Source organism: Sparus aurata, chromosome 9 (assembly GCF_900880675.1).
Source record: "Sparus aurata chromosome 9, fSpaAur1.1, whole genome shotgun sequence".
Lineage (NCBI taxonomy): Eukaryota > Metazoa > Chordata > Actinopteri > Spariformes > Sparidae > Sparus > Sparus aurata.
In genome coordinates, this window is record NC_044195.1 from 12,538,700 (window position 1) to 12,555,478 (window position 16,779).

The 16,779-nt window shown below is 43.4% G+C and overlaps 1 protein-coding gene across 1 annotated transcript in view; it reads right to left on the bottom strand.

Moving 5' to 3' along the window:
- The window catches only part of clybl (citrate lyase beta like), a 62,426-nt gene that overhangs the window by 10,473 nt on the left and 35,174 nt on the right, over positions 1–16,779 (bottom strand). The window contains exon 3 of the mRNA XM_030429424.1: positions 4,490–4,678. Coding sequence (XP_030285284.1) covers positions 4,490–4,678 — 189 coding nt within the window. The remainder of the gene's footprint in view (positions 1–4,489; positions 4,679–16,779) is intronic.

Genomic DNA, 16,779 nt, shown 5'->3' on the forward strand with positions numbered 1-16,779 from the left:
ATACCCATTTTCAGTTATATAAATGAGAAAAACAGGAAATTCACTGAGATGTGTCAGAGTGAATTTAAAACTGGATGAAGAATGTTCTGCAGTAACAAAAAAAGATAAAACATAAATGACATGACACATCAATCAAAATCCACTGTGGGGTAAGAGACAGGAGGAAAAAAAAAAAGAAATCTTAACGTGCAAAGACTCACTTGTGATACGAATCTTGACACCTTTATTACCTGCACTGTTCCCATTTCAGTCCTTATACAGACACACATCTATGAGGGTTCAAATAATGGAGAATGCGAGCACGGGAGAGCAGCAACAAAAGCGGGGGAAATGAAATATTTTACATTATCACCAGGGTTCCCCCTTCGTCTGAAGTCTTCTGCTCTACCTTCTTTCACAGGCTCTGCACAACTACAGCCCGTGCTCCCCTGAGAGCGCGCACGCATGGAAATGTGCACTCGCACTCACGAGCACATGCATACACACGGCGAAAAAACAAAAAACAAAGAAAAAAACAAAATACAGAAAAAGGGGAGAAGAAACAAGATTTGGGATGTCTTTGAGTGTGTTTTACTCCAACATTATTCTGTTTTGCACTCCCCCCCCCCCCCCCCCCCCCCCCCCCCCCCCCCCCCCCCGCTTCCCTCGGTGGCAGGGAACAGGGAGACTGGAGCAACAATCAGAGTGTGATGTGACACTTTGCTGAGGCCTTTATTCTGCACGACTCCTGCTAATATGCAAGCTCACCTAAGTAGGGCTTTAAAACCAAGTTTAATTCTTTGAAGACCAAAGCATTTCAATTTTTTCCAACAGACCAGTTCACAGCTAGCCCTGGACTGCCAGTGGGGTAGCCCAAATTCCCAAAATCTATCATCTGGAAACACACAAAAGCCCCCTCCGTCAGATATTTCCTTTCAAAGCCAGTCAAAAAAAAAAAAAAAAGAAGAAAAAAAAGAAGAGGGCGCAAAAGCTCAGAGTAGAAATGTCTAACTCCATGTCCCCCCTTCCTCTCCTTTTTCTCGCTCCCTCTTTGACACGCCGGGAAAAAGACAGATATAAATAACCTCAGGTGGAGCACTGCTATTTTTCTAAATGAAGAGCAAAATAACCCCCGCGCTTGCACTCACCACTCTTGTTCTCGAAAACTGAAAGAGTGGGCCTCCATTGAAGGATTTTCAAAAAATAGGGGCAATTTTAATCATCTCACCATTCAATCTCAGTTGGATAAATCATATCTGAGAGATTTGCATAAATACAAACCTTCAAAGACTTTTCATCTTCAAAGAGGTTTTCAAGACCCAATAGGCTTTGTACTGTAATCATCTGAGGTCACAACCCTGTGGGAGCAAGGCTGCTATGGCAACATAAAAACTAACGCTGGGGGCTTAGCATAATATCCCCCCTCCTTCGCAAACACAGGAAGGGGTGGGGAGGGGTGTCCGAGAGGGAGTGTGAAAAGAGGGTGTAGATAAACCTATTTCGGTGACAGAGGAAACTAGATAGATACGGGCCGTCGTGGGGGAAACCTGGCTGATGTTACATGCGGAGATTACCACCAAGACGCCGCGCCACGCAAAACCCCTGACAAGGCTGCGGCGAAGCTGGGCGCAGGCTGTTTGGATCCTGCTGGAGGAAAACAAAATGACAGCTCAATGCGCCACCGCTGGATAAAGAGTCTCGGAGCCTCTCTGATTACATGTTTCTGCCCTTGTCCTGTATTCTCCACTTCAGCTATTATACACTTTGAGGGCCTGATTTGCGCCGCATAAGAGCTACTACAGTGCCTGCTCATTGTTCCTCCGGTGCGTAGAGCAAACCATTAGCTGTCAATGGCTCTCAAAACTAGGACACTTTAAGATGTTATTCACTGCTGAATTGGGGAGAAAAGAACAGAAAAAGGAAGAAATAACACCTCTTCCTGCCATTCAGAGCCACGCTACAAACAAGCCCTCTGACAGTTTTGCCACCCAATCATGAAAAGAGAAGGAGGGAGAGATGGAGCTAGAGAAAGGAGGCTATAGTGGGACAAGTTTCAATTAATTTTCTTCAAAAGGGGGCCAGATTAAATGTTTCCGGCCTGCTGAAGTGTTCATTTCACAGAGGGGAAGCGGAGAAAGGGATGAGGGGAGGGGACAGGAGGAGGAGTAGAGGAGGAGGAGCGGGACAGGGTGCGATTCTTTCGGTCCCACTGCACACCAAATAGTGTGGTGGGCAAAGAATGCACACGGCTCCGAATCTGTGTGAGAATTGTCCTCAGACAAAGGAGGGAGTTACGCCTGTTATAGCCCAATAAGGCCTGTCAGTCACACAAGGGGCTGGGGGAGAGGAGAAAGGCAGAGCTAAAGATTTCCACACAAAGGGAAACAAGCAAGTCCATCTTTTAGCGACAAATCAGTCTGGAGGTTCCTGCGCTAGCATCAATAAAAAAAGGAGAAAAAAAAGGAAAAGGGAGAAAAATAAACAAGTGAGGGGATTTACAGCGCAGCCTTACACGAGTGGAGACAATCGGACACATGCTTGCATGCGATGCATGTGTGAGGAGGACGCAGAAGAAAGTTGGAGGGACAAAGATGAGATAAGGCGAGCCAACGTCAACAAATCAGGGTCCCATCCGGAGCTGCTGACTCTGCCACAGGAGCACACATGCACCTGCTCGTGTGGAAACACACACTGCAAATCAAATGTGCAAACAGACTCAGTGTTTAATCATAAACTGGCACTAATAATAATAATAATAATGATAATAATAATAATAATGATAAGAAAAATAATCAGAATAATACTACTAATTATTAATATTATCATTATTATTATATTAACGATAATCATACAACTGTGTTTCAAAAAAGACAAATTTATACAGAACAAAATTGACTCCTTAGTTTATTGAGGAAAAGGGAGCAAAGAGAGAGCCGGCCGAGCTGAGGGAGAGCCTTAGTGAACACCTGTCAGCACTTATACTTGGAAGAAAGAAAAGGCAGCAGGAAATAGACGTGTTCTAATTAAAACCACTAGTTAAAAACTTCCTGCTCCTGCCCCAAGACCATGTACAAACGTATGGTACGTGTGTGTGTGTGTGTGTGTGTTTTTAACGCTCAGGGAAAACACCCACCTTTCTCTCCTGATAGCCTCTCTCTCTCTCTCTCTCTCTCTCTCTCTCTCTCTCTCTCTCTCTCTCTCTAAAAAAAATCTTAACAATCTCTTCTCTTCATCACCAAACCCTGTTCTGAGCGTTTGTATCTTGACACACTCACGAAAGCTACAAAAGGTAATTCAGCCTTAAAAAAAAAAAAATGCTTCTGTAAACCGCTTGCCTGAAAAAACAAGACAAACAGAGCTGAAGCAGTGACAGATTTGAACAATGCGTACTTTTTTGAACTGCAGATCAATAAAGCACCTTTGAACTGTATTCAGAAACAAACAGTGACGGGAGCAGACAGTAACCTGCTTCCTCCTGGTAAGTGAACCATATGGAGCTGATCAGAAAGGCCTTCATTAATGATGTCACTGTCTCCTGACCTTTCGGGACCTGACATCCGTACGGCGCCCCTTTATAGAGAGCCAGAGGGATGGCCGAGCCCAGACAAACACCTTTTAACTAGAGCACAGGTCCAGTTAGCGTGGACAAATTGCAAACAGTAATTTATAAGAACAAAAAGTGGGAATAATAGCACAAATGTAGATCTTATAAAAGCCTAAAAAGCATAAAGGCCTCTAATATCTGACGTCAAATCGCTTTATCATACATCTGTGAAGGCTTTTAGTCGGAGAGGTGCGAGATCTTTAAGCGGCAGGCAACTGGATTTGAGGGCTCACTTGTTTTGACTTTGTACCTCTAGATGTCAGTTTGCCATCTTTTCTCATACACTACAACCTCTGGGAAGGCATGTTTGAGGGAACGTAATGCAGGTCCGCGGCATATTTTCATTCATTATACCTAGCTGGCTGAGTGCTTTCACTCTGATTAAATTAATACTTTAGCCACAACATGACACCGTTCAAGGCAGTCTCCAGTAAGTTCCGCAGTGGCAGAAGGCACCGTTGTGTTGTTACAGAAAGCTATCGGGCTTCAGAAGCTAATCCGAAGAAATGTCATCCGTTTCTTGAGCGGCAGCCAAGAAAAACACTCCGTCTGTCCCCGAGTCCTGCCACAGGGATCGATTCCCACTTTTACTGGGAAATGGAAAAGTTTGTTATGATTGCTTTGAAGATTCCCGTGGTTTCCTCTTTCTTCACGACTTTGTGGAGGAGCACCACTGTGATTTTTAAAAGAAACCCAGAGGTGAAAGAGAGAAATGTCATGGGAAGTTTTTATCTTATTTAGTTTTTGCATGTATTGCAACTTAGTGTTTTGTTTTTTTGTTTCTTTTAAGGAAGTGGTTACATGTCGTTTTGAAAAAAATCCCCTTTAGATCACTCCATTCAGCCTTTGACGACCTTACAAAGTCTCAAGGAGCTCTTGTAAGGCGGGCAAATATTTGGAACTTACCCACTGCACCTCCTGTGTGTCCTCCACTTTGGGCAGCATGATGGCAGGAGGCAGAACCTCGGCCTGCAGGATGACCTGCAGGTCAGCTTCAGCGAAGCCGCTGGACACAGAGTTTACCCTCACACACTTCTCTGTCCGGCCCAGGTCCAGTTCTGCTAACATCCTGGGAATGGTCTCCCGGGCCTCTGCCTGTAGCACAGCAGAATGAAACACACACAGAAATCATGAAAGAGTTAAGATTCAGAAGGGAACATTTTAAAAGCAAGCATAGCTACTGTGAGAGACGGCTAACTAAGAATAAGCTAAATACATACATACATAAAAAAAAAAGCTCCATTCAACATTCACCAAAAAAACGACAGCATAAATTGTTGAAGAATGCAGTAAAAATCCCATTTCCTCCAAGGAAATGTCGCTACGTATTTGATATTGACCATTAAGCAGGACCATAAAAATAAACACTGCATTACAGACACCAATAATGTGTGATCAAAGTGGCAGACTGACAAAGCAGACATCTTCCCTCTCCCTTCACTGCAGTTTTATCTTACAGTATTCCACAAATCAACAAAACACAGGCTGCACACTCAACTTTGTTCTCTGAAAGCAGGCATTGTATAAGCTGAGCAGGAAGAGACATGAGGAGGATGGAAAAATCAAAGGGAAGCCTACAGTCCCAACTTCTATCAGTAACACAGTAGCACACGCCGCTTTATTCAAACCAGATGCTGGGCTTTGAGAATGGAGAGAAGGAGATGTGGAATGGTGTGGAGAAGTCCGGCCAGGGAGAGGAGAGAGGCTCTCTGAGAGAAATGTGGTCTGAGTTAAGCAGCATGAGGAAACGGTAGCTTAGGAGTTGTCAGGTCAGATCAGAGACTGGGGCCTTGAGTGCTGGTGTGTGTGAGAGTGTGTGTCTGGTGGAGATGCTCAAATTGGGATTTTCTTTTATTTTTCTCCAGTTTCCATGTATGCAGAATATAATAAATATATTTCAAAAGAAATATACTCTGAAACTGGTAAAGATTACTTTGTGTGCAAAGAGGTTTGGGAGACGGTTAGTCATTAAATGAACTGTGAGTAATCAAAGGGTAACTCCACCAGTTTTACATATTAAAGTGTGTTTACAGGTCTTGGGGAGTACTACCGAATGTGAGAGGTACTATAAAGCGTTTTGTGGCTCCAGAGGAAGCTGAACGCGATCTGGTAAATTACCCTCAGCGATGATGCTCATACCCCTTTTTGATCAAGGCAAACCAAGTGCTGGTTCTGGGCTGGTTCTGCTGTACAAACTCAGTTCAAGCTGTGAACCCTTTAAGAACCGGTTTGCTTTTCCACTTGCATGAGAGCCACTGTAGAGTCGCATCATTCAGTCGCTGTTTACATCTCCAGTTTCCCAGCATTGTTATGAATGACTATGGAACTCGGGAACAAATACGACTACATTGACTCTTTACGAGAGTTGCTCCTGGCTTTGCATGCCTACTTTGGCATCCACACATGACTGATCCTCTGAACACTGTGGCTTTGATTAGTAAAAAAAAAAAAGATTGAATTTGTTCTTTATTCTCCGGTGGATGAGTTTGAACACACTACACTAAGTCTTGGTGTGGAATAACACTGATGATATCTGTGGATCTGATGTTGCAGTTTTGATCATTTGCTTCAAGTGTCCAGGATACACCTGGCACGTACATTACCCACAGTGCAACTCGGCCATTGAGTGACATCACTGGGGGGAAATTTATCAGATTTCATGCAGCTCTTTCTGGAGCCACAAAATGGATTTACACCTCTATTTCCAGACATTCAGCAGCACTTTCCGTGACCCGTAAACATACTTTAATGTGTAAAAATGGTGCAGTTACCCTATAAAACATTGCCCCGATGGATGTGGCATCATGAAATCTCATACTTGAGGGGAACTGATCCGAAATGCTTGTGACTTACTGTAAAAACAACAACAACAAAACTATTCTAAACAGGCTGGTCATTAGTACACATAACACTGAAGTCATGTGGCTGTGCATGAAAGAGAAACTGTGGACAGATACAACATGGAGAGCCCATACATCACACTCTCTTGTAAAAACTAATGTAGACTACAGTCAACCTCGGTTCAGTTGTGTTAGATCTTATGGGGAGCCCTGAAGGGTCATGGGACAGCTTCTGAGACAAAACAGCCCTTGCTCTGATCTCCTGGAATGCAGAACTGTACTCGATATTACGAACACCCCTCCAGTATCAATAAAATATGGTATCAAAGTACATATCAAAGATTTGCTCGGATTTAATAGGGGTCACGAGCGGGCTGCACTGCTGTGTGTCATCTGTGTCTCCCTTTTGTCTCATTGAATGAGACAAGAGGGATTGTCACACCATATGACGAGCGCACTGTGATCTTTGACTCTTACTCAGGTTCTGCTGTAACCTCTCTCTTACTGCCGCTCTCGTAAGCCAACATAGACCCGTAACTGTATCGTGGTAACTTAAAACGGATGGAGCGATTTACACAGCCATAATTTACTCTTCATAAACCTGCTACTTGGTGGATAAAATTCTGTCTGTCCCTCCCTGGTTCACAGTGACTGGAGAAAACTGATCTGCCAGAATCGCTGGTTGGCTCTTATGGCAGGAGTTACCACTGATCCCTGACCAAACTAAAATAAATAGCAATCCAGAAATGATCAAAAAGCATGGTTTATAACATTCACAGATCAAACTGACTGGAGCTCCAAACTCAGCCTGATATACTAGCAGCCTGCATATATAAAATTCTTTTAATGTAGCCAGAGGCCCTTCATGCAAGGATTGTCTCCTGCACTTTTCTCCTTTTGTGGCCGTATTTCTGAAACGACGACGGCAGGAATGGCTAAGGAGATGGCCAGGTCACTGTGCGCCAACCTTTCTTTTATCTCCCTTTCCCTCTAAAGTGAGAGAGAGATTATTCTGCCAGACACCTTGACCCCTATGGGTGCCGCTACTCCGAGCTTGAATAAAGCCCTTTGAAAAGGAGATATTTTACATTAATGGACAGCCATCCAACAAGTTGCTTCAAAGCTCCCTCCCCAATCACCTGGTGTCCCATGGAGAGCTCGCCCCGACGTCAGCTCCATCTCCTCTTTGATTCCTTCCATCATCCTCATCATTAGAAGCTGACACACACGAGGCGGGCGGGCGGGCGAGCAGTCGGCCAGGCGGGCAGGGCCGCCGAATGCATAGATGCACACGAGAAGCTTTTCAAGTACAGAGGGGATGACCTTCCAGAGAGTGAGGTCAGCTCCTTAACACGCAGCCTGAGCCTTGACGCTCAGGATCCTACAGAGTGCTGTGTATACGTGACACAGCATGGCCACTGCCTTGTAGACACCACATCAGACTGGAGCTTCCAAAATGATGTGTGTACAGTCCACAGCGGGGACCACCTTCCCGTCCAGCATCAGATCATGGATGGCCAGCCGCGCCGTCATGCAGCTTGAAACAAGCAACGTCAAGCATCGCCTCTGGACACATTCTGGGTCTAGACTCTAACACTCTGTACTGTCTTTCAATTTGAATTAGATCTCAGTGCAGTGGCAGTTACTGTATATACTGGATAAGACATGCGGACAAATAAAGAGCTCAGAGCATGATATTAAATATGTATTTAGAAAAGGCATAGGAAGGGTTACAATTATGGGTATCAATAGTCTGATAAATAGCAAAAAACAAACTGGGGTCATGGACAACATTTAAAAACAAATGGCTGTGTTAATTCTGCAAAAACAACTTGTATGTACATAACTGACAGTGCCTTCAAGCAGTGCTGTGGGTTTTTTTTATTCTGAAAGTGTGTATATGTGCTTTCTGTGAAAAGAGTGAGAAATCATGAGTCACAATGAGCCTAATTGTTTTTTTTCCCATTTTCTTTTCCTTTTGAGAGCTGGCGTTTTGCGTCCTGCTGTGCAACTCACGATGCCATTTAAAATGAGCTGTAAACTATCTCAGGTGAAGGCTGCCTGCCTGAAGTGCGACTGTACACATTTGTTCATCTCTCTTTGTCAGTATGTGTGTGTGTGTGTGTGTTAGCAGGTTTTCAAGTCATCGTGGATGGGTTTTGACAAGTGACACGCTGCACTCCAGAAAGCCGAAGCGAGATGACTGACTAATTCAGGCTACGTTGATAACTGAGATGTAGCAGAAGGAGATTCGGGCCTTCACTTCTGTCAGTTGGAGACACACCGTGTTATCAGTTCTCCTGTCAGGGCAGACAACAAGACATAACTATCAGGATAGAGAAGGGGGGATTTGTAAATCGTGAAACCTGCTTGTCATTGTTGGTCAAAACTGACAGCCTGAGGTAGAAAAAACAGCTAGTTATTACACACTGTTTATTCACTTTAATTAGCCGTGAAAACGTCTCATTACAGCTCTTTAGTTACAGTTCATTACAAACTGCATTGCAATGTTTTTGGGGGAAATTAATTCCCAAGGCTACATATCCATTTTGTAGGGGAAAATGGGGAAGGCTTATCATTTAGTATCTTTACAAGATATATAATGTATTCACTGCATAATTACAATTATTTACTGAGTGTTGTTCATTAGTGATTACGCATCAGTTTTGCTGCCTAATGATTTAGGTCTCATTTGCAACTCCCTGCACAGCCATCGCAACAAACAAAGTCCATCCAGACTACTCACAGCAACTAACACAGGAATAATCATGCCTAATTTGTCTCTATATTAGCTTTCTTTGAAATTAATGACTGATTTTGAGAGTGTGATTATTATTAAGGAGTATTATGCAGGATTTGTTAGCTATTTGTGAACACGTTGGCCCCTCCTCCTTAGCTCAATTTGAGAGAGAGAGAGAGAGAGAGAGAGAGAGAGAGAGAGAGAGAGAGAGAGAGAGAGAGAGAGAGAGAGAGAGTTGAGCACGCTAGAGAGGGAATGAAAGAGAGGACAGTGTTACTGATGCCAAACTTGTGAATCAGAGGATTAAAAAAAATAATAATCTGATTGTTTCATGGCACTTGCATTCTAAAGCACAAATAAGCACGCCGACATCTACACAAAACCCTATGGATTTTGGGTAAATGCTGGCGGAGCACAGCTTCTGTCCACGGTTCACCTCCCTGCATTACACATGCCCCACCCTTCCTCAAACAGACACACAGAACTGAAGCGCTTTATACATAACAGGCCGAGAGCGCTGGGCGCTATTCACCACTGCCCAATAGTTGATGCCCAGAACGTACCAAACTAAGCAAAATACTACGAAAATGAAAAATAAAATGCAAGCAGAAGGCAGTTTATTTGTAGATAGAGACATCACCACACAGTTCTTGTGGGTCATAAGTGATGACTGATGGTGATTACCAGTGAATGAGTCTATACATTGTTTTAGCAATATTTGAGGGAAACCATGCATAGTATACCTTCAAAGCATATAGACGAGTTACATTTGCCTCTGTTGCTGAGCTCTTGAGCCTGTATGAGCTGGAGAGCATCTTTATTTCATGAGTTTATCAGGTATTCCTAAATCTAGGCTGAACTACAATGGCCCCAAACAAAAACAAGTTGTCTAATGCAGCACTGGTTGCAAATGTGACTTGAGGCTGGTGAGTCTGTGCCAGAGGGTGATGAGTATGTCGATCAGGGTGTAGGAAATCTGAATTGGTAGAACAAATACCAAGTAACAAATACATAATGAAAAATACATGGCCTAAGGCTAAAGTACAGTTGGCATGAATAATGCACAAGGCCCAACATAACTTGGAACAAAAAACATGAAATTTATGTTTGTTTGTTTTCTGAACTCTAAATATGATCCTGTGAACTGGTAGTTCATCTGGTAGAGTTCACCGATGCATGCGGAATGGACACTGAAACATTAGCAAAGAATATCTGGACCTTCATCATACCGTAAGGTAAAAATCAGCAATATGGCTTAAACTGATATCCGTGTAACCTAGGAATCTGCAATTCTATCTCCGCTCTCGAGGCAGCAAAAATGAGACAGAAGCTGAACAGTGTGAGGGGAAAAATACGTTTTGGAGGGATCAATGTGAGAATGGATTCCTTCCAAACTTTGGGTCATAATCAGTTCATGAGACCAAGGTGCTAATAAGGTGAAGTTGGGAAAAAACAACAAGTTCACATGAGCCTCGAGGCCACATGTGAAAAGTCAAAAGTTGACTCGAGGCCTGTACACATGCTGACAGATCAATGCTAAATGTGGTGCTTATTAAACTTAGTGTTATCCCCATTTTTATACTTACATCTTTTCCTAGAATAATGTATCAACCTTGAGGGTAACTCATCGTTTATTTCCTTTTATGTTGAACTGTTTTGATATGAGTTTACACAAACAAATTCCCTTTTTTGTCATGTATCATGTTATTTGCTCTAGCAGCCATAGTTGAGGATAATTGGAAAATGGTTTCAGATAGCTAGCTTAACATGTCCTGCTAACCGTAGATAAAATTGAGTAAATTTGAGTAAAGTCATAAAGGCTTTTTTTTCTTTATTTTTTCCCCCCTCATGCGCCAACATCTGCTTCGCTCCCTTTCTCCTACTCCTCCCATCCTTTCATGTTTTCCTCTTCTCGTCACCTTCTCCATCATCACTCCTCCTACCGGGGTTACTCTCCAAGTGTTGCGTTGCGTGGCCCACGTAGCACGGAGTGGTGCGGGCGGCAGCTCTGCCAGTGAAAACACAAGAGTGTAACAGGATAATGAGAGAGCGAGAGAGGGCCCCTCTGTTCTCTGCGTCTCAGCATTTTCCGATTCCCTCGCTTGGCCTCAGCTCTCACCCTTAACCCGCGGTATCTGGAGCCGCCGCACGAGTGTCAGTTTCAAAAGACAATCAAACAACCTGAGAAAGCTGAAATGTAATCTATGATTTATATCAGCATCTGAAAAGATTAGAATTTTTTATTATTTTTAGAATCTTCCTTTAAATCCCTCTACTTTCTTTGTGCTGCGCCCGCAGACAAGCCCTCTCCACTCCCGAGGAACGAATGCTAATCACAACGCTGTCATCACTCTCCTATGTACCCTGACCTCTCGCTCGCCTATCATACCCTCCCGAGGGACTCCAATCGATACCCGACACATGACACTTTACACACACCCACACATGCACTGTGACAGACACTGAGGTTTGAAATGAAGGTCTTTTCTGATCTGCCCGGGACAGGGCCTATTTTCTGGCTGAGCGGCTCACATCCCGTTTGTGAGTCTTGGCAGCCTGACTGGGAGTTTCTCTCAAGTCTCCCGGGTCCTCTGAGGTGTTGATCGCACGAGTATACAAACACACACACGTATATACACAGATGTAAATACACACTAAATACAAATGTTCAGTATTCATAATTCAACTGGCTAACATTATTTCCCAGGAGCTTATTCTGTCAAGGGTTTAGTCATTTGAATCCACTTAAATGTAGAGCAGATCTTTCAGTGTCCTCTGGAATAACACAGTGAGCACTGAACTGAGGTCATGTATCAGTTGACAGTTGGCTGCATAATTTATGTTAAGTTGAAAATCTCCGGTGTCAGACACAGTTCATGCATAGACCGTAGCTCATATATTGACTGCACTACAACCAGATAAAGGTAATAGACCGTAATAATGTCATGCTCTCTACAATGTGCTGTCTATTCTTCCCTCAGCTGCTCTCACTGCAACCACAAACGTCTGTCTCCAGACCTGTGGCTAGCTGTGTTACTGATGGGAAGGACATGGCATAAGGTTAAACAGTTGAGGTAACAGTTTACTTTCAACAATGAATCACTTCCACATGAACATGTAACCCTCAGTTTTTTCAGCTGATAATAAATTAACTCGAGAAACAGAACAGCCTTTTAGTAAAAGGAAATATAACTGACAACAAGTAAACGTGACTTTACCACTCAAAAATGTCCATTTACTGTTACTAACGCAATAGCAGATGCAATTTAGGCGACAATCTCTGTCCAGGTGAGCGTTTAGGCACTTTTCAGAATAGCCTCCGTCTATACAAACAGGCCTGGAAACCCATATCACGTGACCATCCACATGCTGGTGTAAACAGGAGGCAGATTGTCCACTCTGCGGTTGGTTGCTTAGTTGCAAAAAATACTACGAACGAAGAAGAGCAATGGTGAAAAAGTGAGAAAATAAAATGTAGGATTTAAATGTACAAGAACTGCTAGCATAGTCAAAGTGGTCAGCAAGGGCCATATTTAGTTATTCATGATGAATTTACCTGCAGTCAAGGCTGTTGTCTGTTATCTTCTGGTAAACAGTCATGTGCCAGGGCTGTGACGAATCAGGGAAGGGACGTGGATGCCTGCGTTGTCATTTCCAAAAGTCTCCATCTCTACACGTTCGAACTAAAATGCAATCTGTATGAATTGATATTTTCTTTGCTGATTATCTTGTCTGGCCTGTTCTCTTCCAAGTCAGTGGAGTGAATGGGAAGTTGTGTGGGTTGGGCATCACTTAGCGATGTCTCATAATGTCTTATAATGTACTTGTATGAGATATTTCGTCAATGAAATGTATGCATTCTGTTTTTTTGTTGTTCTGCATGTTTGTCCATCCTGGGAGAGGCTCTCTGTAGCTCTTCTTGAGGGATTCTTCGATTTTCTTTCCCTGCTACAATGGTTGCTGTTCTGGAGAGTTTTCCTTACTGGAATCAAGGGTCTAAGGACAGAGGTTGTCGTTGACTTTACCGATGAACAGCCCACTGAGCCAATGGTATTGTGATTTTGGGGTATATACTGCAATGAAATGTACTTATAATTGACTCAATCCTACTGAAATGGGCATTTTCAAAAGCCTGTATTTTACTTGGATCACTGAAGTAGTGTGGACCCTATAATCCAACAGACCTACAGTCCCGATAGTCCGGGCAAGGTTCTCTAATGAGAATGATCTATAAATGAGTCTGGGTCGGGCTTAGTCCCATCCATTGACATATGATATATCTGTATCCTATTTTACACGTATGTGCCTAGAACGTTGCCCATCCACAATCATCTACACTATACATGTCTATAATCAGGGTAAACAGACAGGCAGGTAACAAATGCTTGACAGGGTAACACAAACTCACATAAGGTTCGGACCTAAAAACACTAGAACCCGCCTAGTTCGGTTCGGGTTTGGTTACTACTCTCTCGGACTTGGTTGGGTTCGGACAGGAAAATGCGACCCACTCTGAATCACATCCGGGAACTCATAAAACTCCAGGGGTGACAGGTTTCCGGCTTCCACATGCGCCCAGTAAAAGCTACTGAGGGGGTAAATCAGTATTAACGGAAGATATCTGCGATGGTTTATAAACCTTCACATGAACAAACGGTGAATAAACTCGTTGTGAGCACTAACAAGTGGCCCTGCTTCTGTTGATGGTGAATGCAGGGCACTGGCCCCTCTGTCATGCTCGACTGATGTACAGTGGGGCTGCAGACTGTAACACGATGTGTACGTGCTTGTGTGCGCATTTCTGTGTGAATGTCTGAATGTGTGTTTGCGTCTGCGTGCGCACACTCGCCCGTGTGTGTGTGTGCATGTTTGTGTTCTGCATGTCTCGCGTACTCGTGTGCATTTGCAGGCGCGTGCTGGTGTGCGAGAGGTGCTCCCCGTCGTGTCGGCCGCGCCACCATGCCATCTGGAGAGGAAATCGAGTGTGAAGTACAGTATAGTTTGGGACCAAGCTCCGTGGCAGCGGCTCAGCAGTTAGTTCATTAGTTCCAAACTTCCAGGGATTAGGAGAGAATCTCTACGGCAGGGAGGCAGGGGGGAGTCAGGGAGGATGGAGGGACCCATGTGGGGAGGAGAGAGGGAGAGAGAGAGAAACACCAGGAGGAATACTGGACCATAGGGCACTGAGAGACAGAGAGGGAACATGAGAGAGAGAGATAAACAATCTTAACCCTGAGGACCCTGAGCGAGGGGAGATGAGCGAGAGAGAGGGACAATGGGAGAACAAGACAGAGAGGGAGAGAGGAGGAGAGAGGACAGGTGTAGCCGTCAGTTCCGCTCCGGGGTTTCAACCTGCCCTCCCTCTTCCTCCACCCCACTGATCATACAGATATGATGATATGTGTAAGAGTGTTAGAGCAGTCAGCCTTGTCTTCCCTCCCCTCTCTCCTCCTCCTCCTGCTCTCCCCTCTGGGTCTGTGGTGACAGTTAGCAAGCTCTGGGTGGCTCATACCCTTTACTCCCTTTTTCTCATCTCCCTGCCTCTTAAGCAGCCAACACTGCTGCCAAGACGGAGTGCATACATTTTTTGGAGTCAAAGCGGCAGGCAATTAAAGCAGGCACTCCTGGATTTCAATTTTCAAGGGGAGGGGGCGGGCTGACCTTCACGGCGTACCTTTTTGTCATGAATATCGTTCCCTGTTTTAAGGTGAAGGTGAGAGATAATGAAAAGAATACATTAATGAACACATAATAGGAGGGTGGTTGTGGGCAGTAGCCCTATTTAAGGCCTATCAACGCATACCCGGTAACTAACCTCGCATTTCATCTAACCCATTGTTGCCGTTGCCAAAACGACGCTTCAGGTTGGCATTTAGCAAGCTCACTCTCTGCTTTGCTTTCTCTGACTAGAAAAAAACAAAACAGACATGCATTATGAGACCATTGTTCAGGACTGGCATCTCTTGGCACACACACAGTGCCGACTGTGTGGTCGCCATGGTGAATATAATGGAAGCTACTGTACACACTGTAGTGCAAACACACACTCATCATGTAAAAGCATAATCTCTCATTTTATTTATGATTTCCTTGGTTCCACAACAGATCTCAATTTGACAATAAAAGGCAGGTAAGGAGGTACTTTGCCTGACAAGAAATTACAGGTGAATGTTAAGAAAGCCTCCAACAAATAACTGTTGGTGCAAGTTTTCAACCCAGTTGGATATTTAGTGACACAAGCGTGAAGTGCTGCTATGAAGGAGCTTTACATTCAGTCTATTCAGGGGATTTTTTTTTTCATAACTACAAAAAATAAGAGTATCAAAACTCAACATGATCCAGATGTCAAAACTTGTAAAGTGCAACATGCCCAAATAAACATGTTTAAACAGTTTCAGAGACTTAAAGCACAGGTGCTTAAGAGTGAGTTGCACTGACACATCCCTGAGGCACAAAACTCTACATCATTAGGGCAAAGAGAGAAGTCAAACCACTGAAGCAGCAAAATAAAGAATTTTAAAAAAGTTACGTTGTCGCTCAGTTGCTCACTATCTGAACTATTACTGAGGACAGACCAAAACGTGTGAACACTTGCACACTCATGACCATTCAAACTGTACCCACAGATTTTAAACACAAGGCCTATTTGAGTTGCAGTAATATGCTGGTTTCAAGGTACGCTGTGGTAATAAAACTGATGCTTATCGTACCTACTACCAGCTTTCAACTAATGTTCACTCCCCAACAATGCTTGTATGTATTCAATGCATGTCATGCAGGCCTTGTCAAATCACAAAATGTATCATGTCTCTTTTCTCACCTGATATGTATTGTCTCACTAAATAAAATTGAATGAATGAATTAATAAATAAAGTGTGAAAACACACTTTGGACTAAGATCACATGTTTGTATGTTAAATTTCTGATGTTAAATTCAAACGACAATGGCTAAATCAGATGCGCCGGCTCTTCGCATACATTTCAATTTCCGTATTCCATATTGTGTATCTCTTGACAGGAACACCTATAAATAGATTGTAGATCTAGCCTCTAAACACACAATATTTCCTCAGTGTGGAAAATATGCTGACAAATTCAATTGAACTGTTTAGTAGCTAAAGAGGGGCTGTAAATCCTTAGCAAATATCCTCTTGTGAACGTAATAAGAATACAAATAAAGAAATGAAATTTATGAAAATTGAAATTTTGAACAACTATAATATCTCTGCTGGCCTACACACACACACAAACACACAACAAACACACGCAAACACACACAACCCCCATGGATTTCCAATTGCCACAGTTGAAAAAGGAGCTGAGAGTGTGGGAAGTGAAGAAATGATGCCAGTAGGAAAGGTGCATTTTGTTATGTAGTAAATAACTAATTTCTATATTACACAGTACAACCTAGAAGACAGATAATAGCTTACAGCATTTTTTCACACTGTGTCAGACTCTTTTTAAGCTAATATGGACCTATGGAACCAGAGGTAAGCCTGCAGAGGGACATAGTTCTAAATGTGGAGGGAATAAAATTGCCCTGTAGCTGATGCCAATTCCCACTATATTTTTGACAGCATATACAAGGGATTAATGCTATACTCTACGGGTAC